Raw genomic sequence first — 21,657 nt, 5'->3', positions numbered from 1 at the left:
TGGTCCATATGAAAGGAGACCTAAGTAGCACAAATAAGTATAATGTGTTATTCTCAGTTGAATTTGAATCAAAATTAAGTAATTATAAAGATTTTGCTATATATTCTTTGTCAGTAAAAGTATATCTCAGTAATAAAGGGCATATTCAGACAAACCAAAACTAAGAATTTTACACCAGTTGACCCCCATATGCAATAAAAAATGAAGAACAAAGAAAACAACACATAGGAGGAGGTAAAAACAACATTTATTACAAAGACAGCAGTCTTTGTAATTAGGGCTTATTTATAATTAGGGTTATTTCTAGAAAGTGTTTATGAAAAAAGAGAGATGAAAATAGCTGACATAAATAACACATAAGCTGGAAGGGAGCTATATGAGTTTAGATATTTTACATCCTTCCTACACTTTACATAAGGTAAGAGAAAGTTTGAAGTTAAGGAAAATGGAGAAAATATATTCCTTACAAGTCTAACCTAAAGAAAGTTGGTTAACCAGAAAAAAATAGGGGAACGAAGAAATTAATAAGAACAAAGAAAGTCACTTAAAAGTAAAATATACTATTAGATTTAAATTTTTTATTTACTTAATGCAATGTCCCAAAGCATATCAACAAAATGAAAAGCACTAAAGAGGATAAAAGTAGAGGGAGATCATAACACATTCCCCTCCCTATAACTGACAGAAGAAATAGGTGAAAATTAAAAAATCTTATACACCACCATTCCTAATGGACAGATGAAAAATACCCCACTCGACAACAGTGGAACATATGGGATATTTACAAAAACCACTCTCCCAGGGGCCATAAAATTAGGGACAGCACACTTCAGAGGATTGAAGTCTCTGACCATATGTTTGGATTCGTAATTGAATTTTTAAAATGAATAAGAATGTCTCAGGTGGTTATAGGTGGACTAATAACATTTGGGTCAAAATAAAGAAGTTCACATAGCTAACTTGTAGAATACTTCAAAGAAATGACTTAAGAGAAAGTTTAGAGGCTTAGATATGTATATTAAAATACCTTTTAAAATTCAAAATTGGTGAGTTAAAAATCTTTTTTAAAAATATGAAAGAATAGCTAATGAAAACCAAAGAAGGAGAAGCAAAATATAAAGTATGGAAAATCAACAAGTCTAGATGTAGTTCTTTTAAAATATTTATAAACTTCTGCTGAAAATGACCAAGAAATAAAAGTGAAGGCAAAAAGTAACCATTCTCAAAAACAAAAACAAAGTAATCATCAGACATGCCAGGAAATTACATAGATAATAACGGGATACTTATTGATTCTGTGGTATGTCAATTTATCATGAGATACAAAAATTCCTACCAGCAGGACACATGTACAAAAAATGCATATAAATATTATCTGTAACTGCTCATGAAGACAAACACATATGTATTTATCAACAAAAGAATGCATAAATTATAGAATAGTCTTGAAACAAAATCCTATACAGCAAAGTAAAATAATTTATCAATAGTTTGTTGAAGTATAGTTGATACACAATATATTATTCAAGTATACAACATAGTGATTCAACAGTTGTGTACATTATTAAAGTCACCCAACTGGAGTAGTTAGCATCTGTCAATACAGAATGACGTCACAGAACTATTGACTGTATTCTCTGTGCTGTACTTTCATCCCCTTAAATAATTTAAACTATGTTTGAGATTTTTATGCCACTTTATCCCCTTCACCTATTCCACCCACTCACCTCAATACCTCCCTCATGGTAACGACCAGTCACTTCCCAGTATCTATGGGTCCATTTCTTCTCTTTTGTTCATTTTGTTTTTAGATTCCACATTAAAATCAAATCATACAGTATTTATCTTTTCTGACTGGCTTATTTCATTTAGCATAAAACCCTCTATGTCCATCCATGTTGTTGCAAATGGAAGGATTGCTTTTGTTTTTACAGCTGAATAATACCCCATTTTGAATATGTACTACATCTTCTTTATCTGTTCATCATTGATGGATAATTTTGTGGCTTCCATATCTTGGCTATTATAAATAATGTGACAATAACATAAAGGCACATATATCTTTTCCAATCAGAGATTTTGTTTTCTTTGGGTAAATTCCTAGAAGTGGAGTTACGCAGACATAGAGTATTTCTATTTTTTGTTTTCTGAGGAACCTCCATATTGCCTTCCACAGTGCCTGTACCAATTTATACCAACAGTGTGGGAGGATTCCATTTTCTCCAGATCCTCACCAGCACTCTTTATATCTTGTCTTTTGGATGGTGGCCATTCTGACTGGTGTGAGGTGATTATCTCATTGTGGTTTTGATTTGCATTTTCCTGACAATTAGTGATGTGGAGTATCTTTCATGTGCTTGTTGGCCATCTGTGTTTCTTCTTTGAGAAAATATCTATTCATGTCCTCCACCCATTTTGTAATTGGGCTATTGTGTTGAGTCATATGAGTTCCACTTTCTATAGGTGGGTTAGCCTCTGTCTTGCCCTCCTCCAATCTTCAGTTACTCTGATTCAAGAGTAAATGTCATAAGATCAATATTAATTTATTAATATGCTTAATATAAATTTAACTATATATAAATGAATCATATATTTAAAAATTTAATGTATACTATTCACTGTAGTTTCAGAGTATTGGAAATTGGAAGAGGACAAGAAGCATTATATATAAAATTAATAATTTTATTAAAATTGTAATTAAAACATATAAATATAAATGCTAAGAGCTTCCCTTTTCATTCTAAGCTATAGTCACAGTCAATTTGCTATTTGTATCTTCCTGCATTACCATTGCCTGTTTTATACTCATGTGTGTTCATGTGCTGGTCCTCTTTTTGGAATTTTCTATTGTTTCTTTCTATGTATATAATCTCCTTCAGGATCAGTGCTCGAAGCTAAGACTCCCTCCTAGATGCTGCAGCCCCTCTGGGTGGAGTCTTCTCATCGTGCTTATGCCTAGGATCTCATGTCTGCTCAGCGCTTCCCTCCAGCAGCAAAGAAACCCCTTGAGATAAGGGTACGTGTGCTGTCCACTCTGTGCCCCTGATGAAGTGCTGAGCATCTGCAGCACAGAAAACAATCCACTGGGTTGAGTAACGGGTGGAGTGATGCTGGAGTCTAGGAAGGTTTGCATTTCCAAAGAGTTTGCAAATCAAAGGATGTTGGATAAACAATAGATTTGTGAGAAAATGATGAAGCAAATATAATACAAAATAGTTTTACAGGTTGATCAAATACTAATGTGGAGCTATATTATTGGAAGATTACAATGGTCAGAAATGCTGTTCTTTAATTCAGCAGACAGCTGATGAGCTCCTCCTGTATGAGAGCATCTACACTGTCTCCCCTAGCGCCCATGAGGGACCAGAGCAGACACAGAGTCATGGGCAAAGTCACCTTTATCCAGCTGCCCTTGAAAAGGGGAACAGCTATCTACACCTTTTGAGGGGCCAGGCCCTGGACTGGGAAGTGTGAATATTAAACTCCACATTCAAATCCCTTCAATAATACTTCTGTTTCTAGTTCTATTTTAGTTATAGAAAATGAGAGCAGTGGTGGGGCAATTTGCTCATAGAGCTGCTGAACAGCAAAGCTCAGATTTAGCTGCAGCCTCTCTGACTCCACAGCTCTCATACCTCCATGACTTGAAGGCAAACGAGGAGTGGAAAATGTACAAAAGTGGAAAAGGTACAAAAGTGGAAGAACTCCCAGTTTGATATAGGTGTAATGGGCTCTCTATGCATATCACCCCCACTCACTCCTCAAGGAACTTGATTAGGACTTTCCACCTTTCCCATCTCAAAAGTGGGCAAGCTCACAAATATTGCACGACTCTTTGCAAATGAAGCAGCGGGTCCACAACTAAACCCTATTTCCCTTCCCAAATCTCCTGGTAAATTCAACCTCAAGATTTTAGTTTTTCTTTGCACTTTGTGCTCCAGAATGACAGATAGATAAACCAAACACTCGTTAAAAACAAATAAAACCTATGGAAAGGCAACACATAAGACTTACCTAATAATATCAACAATGTAATAATAAGGACAACATTGTTTAACTAGCTTTTCTTGTATAGCATCCGTTTGGACTCTTTGGCTTCTTTTATTTCTCTACTTTAATCACATCAATATCTTAACTAAAATTTTATTTACCTCTAGAAAGCTTATTTTTTAGATGTCACTTTTTTTCCTGGTTTCATGGCATCATTTCCAAATGCAGACAGATTCATGCAGTGCAATAACAATCACCCATGGGAAGCAAAATTATTCAGTTGACTTGCCATGTAAAAAAGATCTTATAAGTCTATGGAAATGCTGCAGGCCTGAGAACACCTAGTACCTGACCCTTGATGATAAATAAGGTAAGTTCAGGGTTCTGTGCCAAGTGGTAGTAACTTAACAATTTGGGACCCAAGTATCCTTGCATATTAATAAGAGAAAATGTATTTTTTCTACTTTCTCACGTTCCAGAAACATTAAACACATGAATTATTTTGTTCATGAAAACAATAGTGTCTTGATGCTTATACATTTACAGACATTCTTTTTGCAGTGTGATATACAACAGGGGAAGTAAAGGCTTGTCACAAATCCAAAATATTTTACTTGCTTTTCTACTTTCAGAAGGAAAAAGCTAAAGAGATTATGATTCCCTAAACTTCTATCCTCCCCCAAGACTGCTCTATTTAGTCTGAGTTATGGTAGATCACACCCTGTCGTAGGCAGCAGAAAGAAGCTAAGTGTGGAATCAGTTTTGCTTGTGCCCTTATGACCTGTGATGTCAGAGGAACCTGATCTCTTTGGAACATTGATGTGGACAGGGATTTGGTACAAGTAGTTTCAATAGCCAAATAATATGGAAAGCATTGGTATTTATACTATGAATCTCACTTTTAACATTTGGGGAAAATGTGTTTATTTGTTGTGAGTGAGATGTGATTGCACACATTAGAAGCCACAGCTTAGAGGTCCCACATGTGAACTATGACTTCAGGGGTGTTGTAAAGCAGGGGACCTACCAGTGTCCCTCCAGGATTCCCAATGAGCCACTTTTAAGGTTGGGGCTTTCACACCCAAACCTCACACTAAAATGAGCACTGAACTTGGGATGGGTGATAAGATGAAAGACACTCTGTGTGGCTTACTCTATAGCAGCCATTGCCTCACAGATAAAAGTATTATGCAAGTGCATTACATATAATAAGATAAATTAGGAAGAGAAAGCAGTGTGGATAAATGCCATGTGGGTGAGAAAGGAAAAAGATATGGATGGGCTTGGTGTTGGAGGGCCTGGAACCAGCAGCAACAAGAGAGGAGAAAATGGGGGGAGGGAAAATAGAAAGGGGGAGAGTGACGTCATTCTCAGGCTCTCCCATTTCCAGCTTTTCTCGGGCTCAGCCCCAATTGCATCGTGCTTCTCAGTGCCCCTGTGAAGTCTTTATTGCGGAAGTTGTAAATAAGGGGGTTCAGCACGGGGGTGATGATGGTGTAGAAAGCTGGTATCATGATGTCCTTCTCGGCTGTGTGGTAGGAAGTGGGAAGCATGTAGGTGTAGACGGCAGCGCCAAAGAAGAACAGCCCCAAGATCAGCTGAAAGGAGCAGGTGGCAAATGCCTTCCTCTGACCCTCAGCAGAATTCATCCTGTGGATAAGGCGCAGAATGGAGGCGTATGAGCTCAAGATGACCACAATGGGGATGAGCAGCATGAGGACGCAGCACACGTACATGAATGTCCTGTAGAGGGAGATGTCGGCACAGGAGAGCTTCAGCAGGGCAGGAGTCTCACAGAAGAAGCTCGGAATTTTCCTGGACTGGCTGAAGGGGACGCTCATGATGATGGGGGTAAGCAGGAAGCCATCAGACATTCCCAGGAGCCAGCACCCAGACAGCAGGCACTCACAGACCCTCTGGCTCATCAGCAGTGTGTAATGGAGATGTCTGCAAATGGCAGTGTATGGGTTGGAGGCCATGGCCGCCAGAAGGAAACACTTCTCTCCATTCAGGTTTAGAGAGAAGAACATCTGCACCCCGCAGCACGAGGCGGAAATTGCACGGTCGCCTGTGACTTGGCCCACGAGCATCTTGGGCACGGTCATGGAGATGTACATGAGGTACATCAGTGAGAGCTGGCTGATGAAGAAGTCCATGGGGGTGCGCAAGCGGGGCTGCACGCGGATCAGGACGATGAGCAGGGTGTTCCCAGCCAGGGCAAGTAAGAAAAAGATGAAGGTCACCATGTAGAGGAAGGTGGCAGGCTTGGTCTCACCAAAGAGCCCCACAAGAACAAAATCGGCATTTGCTGTTTGATTCCAAGAGGCCCGATCCCCTGGGTTCATGATCTGGCTTACAGTTCTCACCCGAGGAAGAAAATAACAGCGATGTTTTTGAACCATTCATATTTACATGATTTGCTTAACCTTTTAACAGCAATAAAAGCCTTTTGAGTTATTTTTTCAAATACAGGGTTGTATGAATGAAGAATCAAAAGTTCAGATCCCAGTGAGGCCAGGCTGCATGCTGGGCACAAGTCTGCCGTGGAATTTGAAACACACCCGGGGAGGCGACTGCACATGAGTCATATAAATAGACAAGGTGCTTATGTTCTTCCTTACTTGTTTCTCCCAAAGTTGAGAATGTAAAAGAACTCATGAGATGATTAGAAAGCTAAAGGAGGAACCGCACATTAAGCCTGTGGTAACTGTATGACCGTTGCACCAAGCTCCTCACTAACACTCCCCCTCCGCTTTTGGACCCAGTACCTCACCCAGGGCTCACTGATGAAAGTTAGAGCCGATGCTGATGTCAGGATTAATAATGCTAATGTTACTAACATAACTGAAGTTCTGCGTAAACTTGAAATCTCCTTAAATATCTTCTACCATCATACATTTCTATTACTTCCCCTTCGCTTATTAAATAGTTCAACTTGCTCAACTGTCCTTACATAATGGAGTTTCATAGGCAGCAGCATTGGGAGCATCAGGGACAGCCCAGCCTTCCTGGGGGAGCAGGTGAGGGCAGAGACAGGTGCAAAGCAGAAGGGCACTCGGGGCGCCGACCTGGTGTAGGGCCCTCAGGGTGCAGACCTTGCACGGGTGGATGGCGCTCAGGGTGCAGACGTTCTACAGAGCCCGAGGGCACTTGGGTCTAAGGACGGGAAGGAGAGGCGTGCCAGCGGGTTGCCCTCATAACCCCAGAGCAAAGTCTATGACATTGACTGTATCAGCTTCCATGCAGATAACTGTGCAAGAAATAACATAAATAAAAGCTATGATTGCACTAAATAGCAAGCTTTTAGTTGAAATATGAATTTACTTACTTTCCTTTGCATATGTCATTAACACCACCACCACTACCCCAAAAAAAGTGCCTACAATATTAGGAATTCCATGCACAATGAATGCATGAATTTAAAGGAACTGAATGGAGCAGTGAGTTAATCACACACAAAGCTAAAGCCCCGCAATCCGGCTAAGGATCCCTTTAGTGATGCATTTTAGTTTTCATAGAAAACTAGTAAATTTTTCCCAATAAATTAGTAGTTTTGCTCAGCAAATGTTTTTCCTGATATGTTAATTTTTGTTTCCCTAGTTGAATTGCTTGAGACCTACTTCACACAATTGTCCTGAAATTATTTAAGTTAAGAAGAGATGAAAGAGAGTTAACTTCTAGGCAATGGAAAGGTCTGGGGCTCCAACTGACTGAGGTCTGGCCGGTGTTGTACCCCAGGCTAGAGAAATATGCAGAGCAAGAATCCCATAGTAAGTGAGACACAAGGAAATGTGAAGCAAAATATAAGGTACTGTACCTGCAATAAAAATGTGGGACTTCAGAGAATCAAAAGTCAGGATTCCATGAGAGACAACACCATGAATCAGACATCCTTGCTCCTTATTTTGCACCTTTATAAAGCTCTGAAGAGACATGTAAACAAGCCACATGCCAGCGAAAAAGACAAAAGCAGCATGTGAGTGTACACATTTTGCTCCACCAGAGAGTAAGCCTGAGACCATCCGAAGGTCAGTGCGACCAGGTTTAAAGGGAGCAGACAAAATGGGAAGTTACACCATCAGCTTCTTCACATTAGGGAATTCAGATAGTTCATTCTCTTTAGTCCTTTGCAGTGTTGAATCAGCATAAAACTTACATGACAATGGAAGCCAGGAGGAATTTTCCATATCCTTCTTCCATTCATATCACCTAACTTGACATGAGCTCCTCTCTGGAGCTGTTCCTTCCTGTAAGACCAACTCAGACTCCAACATGTTTGTATTTTATTTTCTATTTGTTTTTGCAGATATCTTAATATAATTTCTACCCACAGTACAATTGGAAATTGAATATATATGCCACTTAAGTGCTGCAGGTACCAAAGAGCAAATTCATCTTTTTCATTAGGATATTGCACATTTTTAAGCTTAAAATTCTATTTCCCAGTTTGGAAACATTTTCCGATTTGATATTTTTTGGGAATGCTCTCTCTTTGTAAAAACAAGTCTGGATTTCAGAAAGGCAGTGTCATGAGGAGCATAAACACCAGAGCCAGAACCTGACCCAGAACTGACTTAAAACACCATGTTCCTCCCCGTATCCATCCCCTGGCTGAACACTCTGCACCACTGGGCAGTGTGATGGTGGCTTCCAGCACTTTTCTGTATAATAAATACATTAACCCTCAAATATCTGAAGTTCACATCCTTTCTTCATGACAGCATGACAGAGTTAAGAGCCCATTTTAGGTTCATACGTAATGTGTATATACTGTATAGGGATTTTCTAATGGTATTAAGTTTACTAGCATGAGCGCAGATTTTTTTTAAATGTATTTCAAGTTCTATCAGCAACTCTGCTTTCAGTTTTGGTTCACTTTCCTATTTCTGTGTGTTTGGGACAGCCTGGGGTAGACCAAGTGGCAGCAGCTGGAATATTACAATAGAAAAATACATTTGACTTAAAGTTCCAGAACTACTGCTCAAGTGTCATTTTTGCTTCTTACTGTGTAATCTTAGTCATTAAAATCTGGGAATCATTCTTTTCAGAATCAAACAACAGAAGCAACATTATGAACTTTCTATGCTTCCATGAACCTCTAGACATCTGTAATTCTAATGTCCAAATGTGGTCTGATGTTTCTCCATGAGAGGCTGATCCTCCTTCCTCTTTGCCCCTATCCTCAAAATCTCAGAGAGACCCCCTGTGGACAGATTCATTGCATCAAGCTCAGATCACATAACTTGGGAAAGGCAGCCGTGTGCCAGGCACTGTGCTGAGCCTTTACCAGCATGTCGTGTGCCAGCCCTGTGTCATGAATCCAACCCTGTGTACAAGGAGATCCTGACTCCAGGAGTGAGAATCAGCTCTTGACTGGAGCCCATCCTGCCCCCCAAGGTCTTGCTTCCCCCAAAGTCTCAGGCTGCCTTCAAACTGACACCTTTATTTTTCCTTCAAATCTTCAATTGCTCTTTCCTTGCTGTAAATTTTCCACCTTGGTTCCTGTCTGTCAGCTGAAACCAACATGGCTATTGCACTAAGATAATTTATTCAGGATCAAATGCATGTTTATAACCTGGGCATTAAATCATAAATTTCTAGTGACTGCTCTGTAGCTCTTTGTTTGCAGAGGGTTTACATGCTATTAACAGCAGGGCATACAGCAAAAAAGAGATGACATTGATTACTACATCAAGCAGTGTGTCAAGGATACATTTGGTTACTGTCTTAAAAGAACAGACAGGTCACATTCTGGTGCTGTGTGTGAGAGGAGGCAAGGTTTAGGATGTATTCGTCCTCCCACAGAATTCCATCGAGGATGTGAGCAGAGAATCCCATTCAGTTGTCTTCTTGGAGAAGTCCAGGCTGTTTCTGTCCTTGGGTGAGGGGCTGTGGCACTCGCCGACACAGATGAGAATGGCTGCAGGACCTCCTCACAGCATGGCATGAGTCATCCTGGCCAACTTGGGGCCTCTCCTTGCCTGTGTGATCCATGTAAAACATAAATAATTTAATTTTATTCCACAAGTTTCCCCTTATTGTCAGTTACCAACCCTCAGTTGCATATCATGACCATAATATCTCAATGTCATCGGGGATGATGTTCACTGAGTCAGGAGTTTTCTTTTGCTTCATGTCTGTCCCTAACTTATTTATCAGACTCTGCATTCTGAATCATCTCTGACCTTCTAGATAACAAGATTTGGCTCTTTCCTGCTGTTGCTTAGCACCCAAATGCTAAAATAAATACTATAATTAATATGACACTAGTGGTTACAGTTCCTAAAATATCAATGTGTGTAAAAGAATTTAAAAAGCAAGAAAATCATCCAATAAAGCCTTAAAAAATCAGGATATTCTTTGATTAGTTTGACTATTCTCCCTGTCATCTATGGTCAAACACACTCTGTGACATAGATTTTCAGATTTTATAATGTTCCCCTGAAATCTTGAAATGTCATGACCAGTTTTTCCTTCGACCAATCATCTTTCAATATTTTGACCTGGGTTGGAAGCCTTAGTTCAAACTCCAGTTAGCATAACGTTCTTCTCTTTATTATTATAAGTTCTGTTAACCTGAGGTAAGTATGTATTTCCCATAACAGCTGTACTGTGACATATATCGGAAGTGTTAATTTTAAACTGTTTGCCCAAAATAGTGATTGGGTAACTGGACAGTGTGATTCTCAATTCCTTCCCAACAAAACCATCCCCTTCCCATATGCCATATATGGTTGTATGTAGAAGTTTTTACTACTGGCCAAATTAAAGTCGTCTCTGGATCCCAAATTCCTGAGGTCACAACCAAATTCTATTGCCTTGTTCACAGTTTAAGACTGAGATGAGCTCCTATCAAGGTGATGTCTTTTTTCAGTAAGGTTATCCCATCGTCTACCCGTGGCAAATAGGAGTTATTTCCATGAGCAATGTCTATTCCCCTTACAGGCGCTACTTTACAGGATTTCTGCTGATTTAATTAGGAATCAGTGCGGTTAGACAGCAGCGGTGTCAGTTACCTGTTCTCCTGTTATGTCCCATTAATCAGGAAGACTGTACATTTCCCTTAAGTGAGATCTAGCAGGTAACATAGTTGGCTGTCACTTCATAGCACCTGGTTTCACCTGCAGTCAGTCAGCTCCTCCTGTTCCTGTGCTGCCTCCCACCCTTTTCCTTCTTTCTGAGATACTGTCCCATGAATCTTCCCGATTGAATCTCTTCTCTTAGTCCCAGTGCTATTCATTACGCGCTGCCTCTGCTCAGTGTACACAGGCCAACCCCTTGGTCACCTGGAAGGTAGTGCCTGGCTGGGCCAGTTCAGTGCTGATTTATTCACCAGTACACTGGTTCCACTGAGGTATCATCATCTGGTTTTCAATCTGGATACAAAGCCCTGACCCACAAAGACTGAATTCCCTGGATGGGGTTCAAACGGACTGCTGTAACCCCTAGCTATAGACTGGTTGACCAGAGGGCTTCCCAGAGTTGACCTTTGTGAATCTGGGGAGTATGAGTGGCTCTGCTTCCCCACCATATTCCTACAACATAATTTAATTGAACTGATGACTTTTTCTCCTTTTATGGGGTTGGGATCCACCCATAAAGTTCAGGTAGGGGAAGCAGTTTTGTGACAGGAAACAAAGTGTAGTCAAAGGATTTACTTCAATTACAGCCCAGTAAACTTTTAAGAGGTCCATTGATTCCTGTAGCCGCCCAACATCTCTGATAAACTGTATGTTTTGTCCATGCTGTTTACCTCCCAATGATGTCACCTGGCAAGATTCTATGAAGTTTTTCCCAATTAATTCTCTATGTAATAAACATACCCCATGAATTTAGAACTGACAAGGAGATTGCTTAGGTTCATGTAAGGTAGACCTCAAGCTCTGAGCCCTGCCATTATATATGAATACTTGGCAATGAATTTAAGTTATTTTCTTATTTGAGATTCCATAAGACGTCTTTTTCTCCAAAATTTCATTGCAATTACTTTAGGAACCAACAAATATGGGAGTTTAGGGAGACATATGGGTTGACACCAGTCCCATAGAGGAAATATAGAAGAGAAGCAATATTTCAAGTGTCACTGGCCTGGTCCAGATTCTTGGGAAAGCTGCCACATCAGATGCTGGCTCCTTCGCATCCTGGCCTCATCAGTACAATTTCTGTCTTAGATCTGACATTCCTTCTGTTGACCATTCTGAGTAGGCATCCTTCTTAGGTGGGAAACAAATAAGCAGTCAACATTGTGCAATTGTGTTGCACAAAAGTTAGGAAGACTTGGAAAGGTCCTTTCCATTTGTAATGTAAGGAATTTTTCATTCACCTGGTGACCTTTCCAATGTACATACACACCTGTCTGTAGATCATGAGACTGAATTACTTCTTTTTCTGGTAAATTTTCATTATAACAATCAATAACCAACTTTGAGTCTTCCTTCAGTAGCTTAGTTAGCTGTTTAAAATAATGCAATATATCCCCTTTAATAATGAAGGTTCAAAAACTCAATGAACAAAATGTCAGTAGGCCCATAGACACTGAGAAGTGACTGGTAATTGCCAAGGGAGAGTTAGTGGGGTGGGTGGGTGAAGTAGGTCAAGGGGATAAAGAGGAACAAAATCACAGTCATAATATAAATTAGTCATGGGGATGAAAGTACCTCATAGAGTATATAGTCAATAGTTCTGTAACATCTTTCTATATTGACAGATAGTAACTGCACTAGTTGAAGTGAGGATTTAATCATGTATATAACTGTTGAATCACTGTTATATACCTGAAACTAATATAATATTGTATATCAACTATACTTCAATAAAAATTAAAAATAATGTGTTCATATAAACCTTCATCTGTTCTCACAGCTCTGCCCATAATAATTTCAGATGATTGTGAATGTTTACCAATTCAGGCTGAGCAATACCGAGGGAGTCTTTAGCCATGGCAAAGAGAAAGTATCGGTTAAATTTGCTAATTGGGTTTTAATTATATCATTTATTGTTTCCATGAGGCCAGATGACTGTTGCTATAAGTCAGTGGAAATGCTAAAAAGTAGGCCATTTTACAAATTTCTTTGATAATCTGTCCTGGGGAATGAGTCCTTAGATCATGTTGCAGTTCAGCAGGAAATCCCCCATACCAGGATAATACATTCCAGTAATAATGTGCTTATCATTTGGGCCACTGCCTTCTGGCAAGGAAATACTTCAATCCACTGAAAACATGCATATAATAACAAGAACATGTGTATAACTTGTATTAAGCAATAATTGAATGAAGTCCAGCTACAGGTGTTCAAAGAGCACAGAGGGAGAAAGTCAGAGGCCACTGGGAACTGAAAGAGTTTTCCTTAAATTCATTAAAGTAGGTGAATGAGGGCAAAAAACAAAAACAGAAACAAAAACAAAACAGTTGTTTCCAGGGACCCAGGAAGAACCATGTGGTCATCTTGGGTTCCCACAGCCCTGACTGTTGGTCTGATTTACAGCCATTGTTTACTCATCTTCCCTTTTTGTTCCTGCTTGTAGTTTATGCTTCTTTCAACTTAGAGCCCATTTTCAAATGTCTCCACACCCAGGAAAGTGGGTCTAACATGGTCATGATAGATGGACTGGCTGAGATAAAGTTGAAAAAAAACAATAACCATGAGCATGTATGTTTTTTAAACTCTTCATGAGGTAAGTTTAAGCACATCTAAAAATACAGAGAATAATACAAGAAACTCCAGGTTTCATCATTCAATATGAGCAATTGTCAACTCAGGGCCCATCTTGGCCCATGTCTCTTCATCTTTACTAGATGATTTTTGAGTCAAGTTCCTATGTTATTGAAAAAAATTTTTTTGTATTCCTGATATTTGTTGATTTGAAATTATGTTAGTATGCATCAGTGAAGCATAAAGACCCTTTTAAACAAACATCATTCTTAAGCCTAAAAACATTAACAGTAATTTAATAGTAATATTATATGACATAGTATAATATGGTAGAACATAAAAGGTATAATATAATGAAAGAGTTTAAAATTGATTTCATTTATTTTTAGGGTTCATACCACTAGAGATGTGTCATCAGATTGCATATTTGGTCACTTGAAATACTTCTTCTTTCTGTGCTAATACCATCAACTGGATGAAAGTTAGGTTTCTTTATTTCATTTTGCTTTGATTTATAGGGGTTGCATTTTAAAGACCATAAATTAAAATTATTTACAGTTGAACCACATCTTGTAACATCCCATCCCATACTGTCTTCCTTTTGTCCATCAGTTTGTATTTTACACATATATATTGATGCTCACAACCAGACATTATGAAAATTTTTCATTGGTCATTTAGTTTTCTTGAGTTATTTTCCTTTTTTTAATTGAAGTATCATTGGTATACTATCATATTGATTTCAAGTGTACAACACAGTGGTTCAGGTTACCCATATCATTAAATTCTCACCCCCACTAATGCAGTTACTATCTGTCAACACTATAAGATGTATAGAATCACTGGCTATATTCCTCATGCTGTACTACCATTTCTATGACCAACTTATATGCTTACTGAGGTTTCTGTGCCCCTTCTATCTTCCTCACCCTCCCCATCCACCCCCAAGACCCCTCCTCCATGTTAACCACCAGTCACTTCTCAATGTTTGAATCTAATGCTGTTTTGTTCATTTGTTTTGTTTTCATATTCTACAAATAAGTGAAATAATATGATATTTGTCTTTCTCTAAATGACTTATTTCACTGAGCATAATACCTAGATCCTTACATGTTGTTGCACGTGGCAGGATTTCTTTCTTATGGCTGAATAATGTTCCATTGTGTATATGGACCACCTCTTCCTTACCCAGTCATCTACTGATGGACACTTTCATTGCTTCCATATCTTGCCTATTGTAAATAACAAGATGGTACCAATATGTTGTATTTATGGTTTGTAAAGACATAAGGTTAGGATAGCTGTTTTCAATTCCTTAAATAATTGGGTTATAACTTAAATGACATCATAGAATGATACATTTATTCAACTATATTATTTGTGGGTTTCCCCCCTCTGAGTACATAGTTCTTAATTTCTTGCAAGAGAATAAGACCTCAAAATAATTTTTATTAGGTCCTAATTATCAGCTTCCAGTCTGGCAACTTTTTAAATATCCTCTTTATAGGCACTGGTGTCTGTCAGAGTTTCCTAATGCCTGTTTAAGGGGATAACATAGTGGTTGCAGTTAAGTCTTGGAGTCTTCTGTTTTAGGTACCTCATATCTTTGATTTCTCATTAGCATTTTGCAATGAAACTTTTAACAGATATTTTTCTGGAATTTTGAATATTTGATTTTCTTAAATGATTTATCTAATTGGAATGTTCCTCATAATGGCCATAGTTATATTAGGTCATCATCCCCCTTAGGACTGGCAACAATTTGGTAAGACCTTAGCTGCAAATGGAATTTATCCCTTATTTCAATCCAACCATAGGGTCCCCAACCTGACAGTTATTAAGCTAAGTTCTCAGGACACAAAACAAGTTTAGTAAGCTTTTGTCATTTTTGCAGTACATTAACAACTTCCAAAACCAGTTTTAATGCTAGAAGCTATATGAAATATTCACAGCACAGAGTGAGTATTCCTGGCTGACTTAGGGCCTCTACAGCTTGCACAGCTTTCCCTGCCTGTGGCAACACCAGGGGGAACATAAATATTTCATTTTATTTCACATGTCCACATTGTAAGAGTCCATAAGTGTTCAGCTAAATGGAAAACTTCTGCATGAAGCCTTTCCCTGCTCTCAACCAGCAAAAGCACTCAACCTCTGGAACATCACAGCACCCTGTCTATAATCCTCTTACAATCTTTCTGTCACTTATGCCTAGTAGTTAGTTATTTCTTTTTAAGTTTCAGCAAACATTCAACATAAATGACATATAGGTAAGATGAAAATGATGAGCAGACTTCTTAAAGGGTATATGAATGCTGTCAAAGTAGGAAACTAAAAACATATAATAAATATTAAATGTCACAAGTAGAGGAACAATATATTTGACTACATGAAGATGTAAAATATTCTTTAAATTTTAAATGCTATTATAAAATTATGGAGGAGATCTACACTATGACATGAACATTTTTATGAATATAACTCTTCAATTGAGGGTTTTATAACCACAAATATAAACAGATTCAAGAAAATAAAATTACAAAATTGCTGACAAAAAGGCCCATTATGCTGAGTGTCTGATGAATTTGATGAGCAGAACCCAGTCCCACTGGACAGAACCACAGTGTAGACATTACATACACATTCTCCATTCAGACTGATCCATCAGTGTACTTTAAATGACAACACTGTCTCCCCTTATTCCTCACCTGCCTGCCTTGCTTTATTCTGTTTTTATTATATACATCAGCATCTGACATGACAATTTGTCTTCCATATATATTGTTGTTGCTCCATGAGAAGGGGGTTCCCTACTCCAGACAAATACACTATGAATTCGGTAAGACTAAATAAAGACAAGAGCGTCTGGAGATTAAAGAGCGGTGGGAGAGGAGAGACAGAGGCTTCCTCTTAAAACTTCATATAATATGAAAATATAATTAATAGAACTGATCCTGAAACAGCAACATGAAAGAGGACTGCACCAGACTGCATACACCTGGAGAAAAGAACAGACCTCGTAGGGCAGGGTAACATACCAAAGCTGTGGCCTGGCAGGACCCAACCCCTTCCCCCACCCCAGCTCACCAGAGGGAGGAAGAGAAATGGAGTGGGGAGGAATGGAAGCCTGGGACTGCTGAATATATAGCTCCAGAGATCTGCTCTGGGAGCCCAAACCTACATTTCAAGGTGCTTTAACGATACTCTCATAACTAGGGTTTGGAAAGCTAAGACAGGCAGAATTCCTGGAAAGACTGAGATTCGAGCTACTTGTGGAAAGCAGGGATCCATATCCAGCTGCTCTGGGACAAAAGAAAGGTGGGCAGTTTGAGAGACTTCCTACCAAGTAAGCCCTTAGCAAGAGGGCTGCTAAAGTGGCAAGGATTGCACAGAGCTTACTGCTCAGGAGAAAGGACAGGTATACAAAATTGTCCAGGTGCACTCTACCCAGCAGGTTGGGAGCTTTCACGATTTCCAAGTGCTCCAGCTCCCTGGCAGGCTACAGAGCTCCAAGGACCTCCTCCATGATATGCAGCCTACTACACCTTTCTCCCGGCCAGCCGCACCTGGCTCACAAACTGGCAAACCCTATCCTGGCATTAGACCAGCGACAGAGAAGATCTGTCTACAGCAACAACTACAGAGGCAAAGCATAGAGGCTTATACCTGAGTGCTTGGACCACTAGTTCAGGCAGTCATGACAGGCATAGTGGCCAGGAGGTAGGAAACAGCTCTTTCCTTCCCCCAGGCACCAATCCCTCTCCCCTGTGACCCCCAACATCCCTTCAGGGACTGAGCAGCTCCAGAGAGTAGAGCTTCTGGGAACTCAAGGGTGCCATATACAGATATGAAATGCCAAAGGAACCTGGTTCAGAGTGAAAATATTAATACAACTCCTGAGAAAGATGATATGGACCTCATGACACTCCCTGAAGGGAGTTCAAAATAAAAATAATTAACATGTTAATGGAGGTACAGAGAGATATTCAAGAACTCAGGAATGAATTCCAATTGGAGACCCAATCTTTGAAGAGCACAATGGAGGGTATTAAAAGCAGATTGGATACAGTGGAGGAGATGATAAATGAAGTAGAACTGGAGAAGAGGAATACAAAGAAGCTGAGGCACAGAGAGAAACAAGGGTCTCTAAGAATGGAAGAATATTGAGAGAAGTGTGTGACCAAACCAAACAGATCAATATCCACATTATAGGGGTACCAGAAGAAGAAGAGAGAGAGAAAGGGATAGAAAGTGTCTTTGAGGAGGTAATTGTTGAAAACTTCCCCAATCTGGGGAAGGAGATAGTCTCTTAGGCCATGGAGATCCACAGATTTCCCAACACAAGGGACCCAAGGAAGACAACACCAAGACATATAGTAATTCAAATGGCAAAGAACAAGGATAAGGACAGACTGTTAAAAGCAGTCAGAGAGAGAAATAAGATCACATACAAAGGAAAGTCTATCAGACTAACATCAGATTTCTCAACAGAAACATTACAGGCCAGAAGGGAGTGGCATGATGTATTTAATGCAATGAAGCACAAGGGCCTGGAACCAAGATTACTATATCCAGCAAGATTATCATTTAAATTTGAAGGAGGGATTAAACAATTTCCAGATAAGCAAAAGTTGAGAGAATTTGCCTCCCACAAACCATCTCTACAGTCTATTTTGGAGGGACTGCTATGGATGGAAGTGTTCCTAAGGTTTAATAACTGTCACCAGAGGTAATAAAACCACAGTAAAGAATGTAGAACAGATAATTACCAAGCAAATGCCAAACGAAATTAACTATCCCCAAAGTCAATCAAGGAATAGACAAAGAGTACAGATATGATACCTAACATATAAAGAATGGAGGAAAAAGGAAAAGGAGGAGAAAAAGAAAAGAACCTTTAGATTTGTGTTTGTAATAGCATATTAAGTGAGTTAAGTTAGATTCTTAGATAGTAAGGAAGTTAAACTTGAACCTTTGGTAATCATAAATGTAAAGCCTGCAATGGCAGTAAGTACATCCCTATGTATAATCACCCTAAATGTAAATGGACTGACTGCACCAATCAAAACACACAGAGTTGCTGAATGGTTAAAAAAACAGGACCCGTCTATATGCTGCCTACAGAGACTCACTTGAAACCCAAAGACATACACAGACTAAAAGTGAAGTTATGGAAAGAGATATTTCATGCAACTAATAGGGTGAAAAAAGCAGGAGTTGCAGTACTTCTATCAGACAAAATAGACTTCAAAACAAAGAAAGTCACAAGAGACAAAGAAGGACATTAGATAATGATAAAGGGGGCAGTCCAACAAGAGGATATAACCATTATAAATATCTATGCTCCCATATATGTGAAACAAATACTAACTGAATTAAAAGGAGAAATATAATGCAATGCATTCATTCTAGGAGACTTCAACACTCCACTCACTCTGAAGGACAGATCAAGCAGACAGAAGATAAGTAAGGAGAGGGAGGCACTGAACAACACAATAAAACAGATGGACTTGGGGGCGGAGCCAGGATGGTGGCGTGAGTAGAGCAGTGGAAATCTCCTCCCAAAAGCACATAGAGCTATGAAAATATAACAAAGAAAAATCTTCCTAAAATAGAGACCACAGGACACAGGACAACATCCTGACCACATACACACCTGCAAGAACCCAGCGCCTTGCGAAGGGGGTAAGATACAAGCCCCGGCCTGGCGGGACCCGAGTGCCCCCTCCCCCCGGCTCCCGGCGGGTGGAAAGAAACCAGAGCGGGTTTTTTTTGGCGAGTGCTTTTTGGAAGCCTTAAAGAGACGGGCCACCGTTGCTAGGGAGGCAGGGTGGCGGGACTGGTGAGCGGGTGCCTGGGACCGGCACCTGAGGACAAAGAATATCCCATGTTTTTCCCTGCAGGACCGGTGGGCAGGTGCCTGAGACCGGCACTTGAGGACAGAGGAAATTGCGCGTTTTTCTCCTTTTTTTTTTTTCTCTTTTTTGCAAGTGCTTTTTGGAAGCCTAAAAGGGACAGGGACCCCGGTGCTAGGGAGGCAGGGCGGCGGGACTGGTGAGCGGGTGCCTGGGACCGGCACCTGAGGACAAAGAATATCCCGCGTTTTTCCCTGTGGGACCGGGGGGCGGGTACCGGAAACCGGCACCTGAGGACGGAGGAAATTGCGCGTTTTTCCCCTTTTTTTTTCTCTTTTTGGCAAGTGCTTTTTGGAAGCCTTAAAGGGACAGGGACCCCAGTGCTAGGGAGGCAGGGCAGCGGGACTGGTGAGCGGGTGCCTGGGACCAGCGCATGAGGACAAAGAAGATCGAGCATTCTTTCCCTGCACCTGCTCACCAGTCCCGCCGCCCTGCCTCCCTAGCACCGGGGTCCCTGTCCCTTTTAGGCTTCCAAAAAGCACTTGCAAAAAAGAGAAAAAAAAAGAGAAAAAGGTTTTTTGGAAGCCTCGAAAGGACAGGGACCCTGGTGCTAGGAAGACAGGGCAGCAGGACCAGTGAGCGGGTGCCTGGGACTGGCACCTGAAGACAAAAAAAAAAATCGCGTGTTTTTTCCTTTTCTTTTCTTTCTGTTCCCTCTCTCATTGTTGCTGTTGTCATTTTGGTTTGGAGAGTGCTTTTTGGAAGTCTTAAAGGGGCAGGACAGGTCACTTAGACCAGAGGCAGGGAATCTGGGGATCTCTGGGCACTCTAAACCCCTGGGAAGAAGGGAGCACAGAGGCCCCTTACGGAGATAAATAGCCTCCCGGCCGCTCCCCCTCCAACGGGGCTCCACCATTTTGGAGGAACAGCCCCAGCCAGGCCAAGCCCACAGCAACAGCGGAGATAAACCCCATAGCAACTGGGCAGGAAGCAGAAGCCCTGTCTGCGCACAGCTGCCCAGCACAAGCCACTAGAGGTCGCTATTCTCCCAGGAGAAGGCCACAAACCAACAAGAAGGGAAGCTCTTCCAGCGGTCACTTGTACCAGCTCTGCAAACTATCTCTATCACCATGAAAAGGCAAAACTACAGGCAGACAAAGATCACAGAGACAACACCTGAGAAGGAGATGGACCTAACTAGTCCTCCTGAAAAAGAATTCAAAATAAAAATCATGAACATGCTGACAGAGATGCAGAGAAAAATGCAAGAGCAATGGGATGAGATGCAGAGAAAAATGCAAGAGCAGTGGGATGAGATGCAGAGAAAAATGCAAGAGCAGTGGGATGAAGTCTGGAAGGAGATCACAGATGTCAGGAAGGAGATCACAGAAGTGAAACAATCCCTGGAAGGATTTATAAGCAGAATGGATAAGATGCAAGAGGCCATTGAAAGAATAGAAGCCAGAGAACAGGAACGTATAGAAGCTGACATAAAGAGAGATAAAAGGATCTCCAGGAATGAAACAAAACTAAGAGAAATATGTGACCAAGCCAAAAGGAATAATATTCGTATTATAGGGATACCAGAAGAAGACGAAAGAGGAAAAGAGATAGAAAGTCTCTTTGAAGAAATAATTGCTGAAAACTTCCCCAAACTGGGGGAGGAAATAATCGAACAGACCATGGAATTACACAGAAATCCAAACAGAAAGGATCCAAGGAGGACAACACCAAGACACATAGTAATTAAAATGGCAAGGGTCAAGGACAAGGAAAGAGTTTTAAAGGCAGCTAGAGAGAAAAAGGTCACCTATAAAGGAAAACCCATCAGGCTAACATCAGACTTCTCGACAGAAACCCTACAGGCCAGAAGAGAATGGCATGATATACTTAATGCAATGAAACAGAAGGGCCCTGAACCAAGGATACTGTATCCAGCACCACTATCATTTAAATATGATGGCGGGATTAAACAATTCCCAGAAAAACAAAAGCTGAGGGAATTTGCTTCCCACAAACCACCTCTACAGGGCATCCTACAGGGACTGCTCTAGATGGGAGCACCCCTAAAAAGAGCACAGAACAAAACACACAACATATGAAGAATGGAAGAGGAGGAATAAGAAGAGAGAGAAGAAAAGAATCTCCAGACAGTGTATATA

General features: G+C 40.4%; 1 protein-coding gene across 1 annotated transcript; it reads right to left on the bottom strand.

The window, feature by feature from the left end:
- Positions 1-5,360: 5,360 nt before the first annotated feature.
- On the bottom strand, positions 5,361-6,335 carry LOC108397265 (olfactory receptor 2T3-like). The gene has a single exon (XM_037002392.2). The coding sequence runs from the start codon at positions 6,333-6,335 to the stop codon at positions 5,361-5,363; it is 975 nt and encodes a 324-aa protein (XP_036858287.2).
- Positions 6,336-21,657: the final 15,322 nt, after the last annotated feature.

The sequence above is a fragment of the Manis javanica genome, chromosome 14 (genome assembly GCF_040802235.1).
Source record: "Manis javanica isolate MJ-LG chromosome 14, MJ_LKY, whole genome shotgun sequence".
Lineage (NCBI taxonomy): Eukaryota > Metazoa > Chordata > Mammalia > Pholidota > Manidae > Manis > Manis javanica.
Note: the sequence above shows the minus strand (reverse complement) of the source record. Positions and strands in the feature narration are given on the sequence as shown.

Bases quoted from the DNA above. Each gene is read 5' to 3' on its own strand.
- LOC108397265 (XM_037002392.2), bottom strand. From the start codon at position 6,335: ATGAACCCAGGGGATCGGGCCTCTTGGAATCAAACAGCAAATGCCGAT.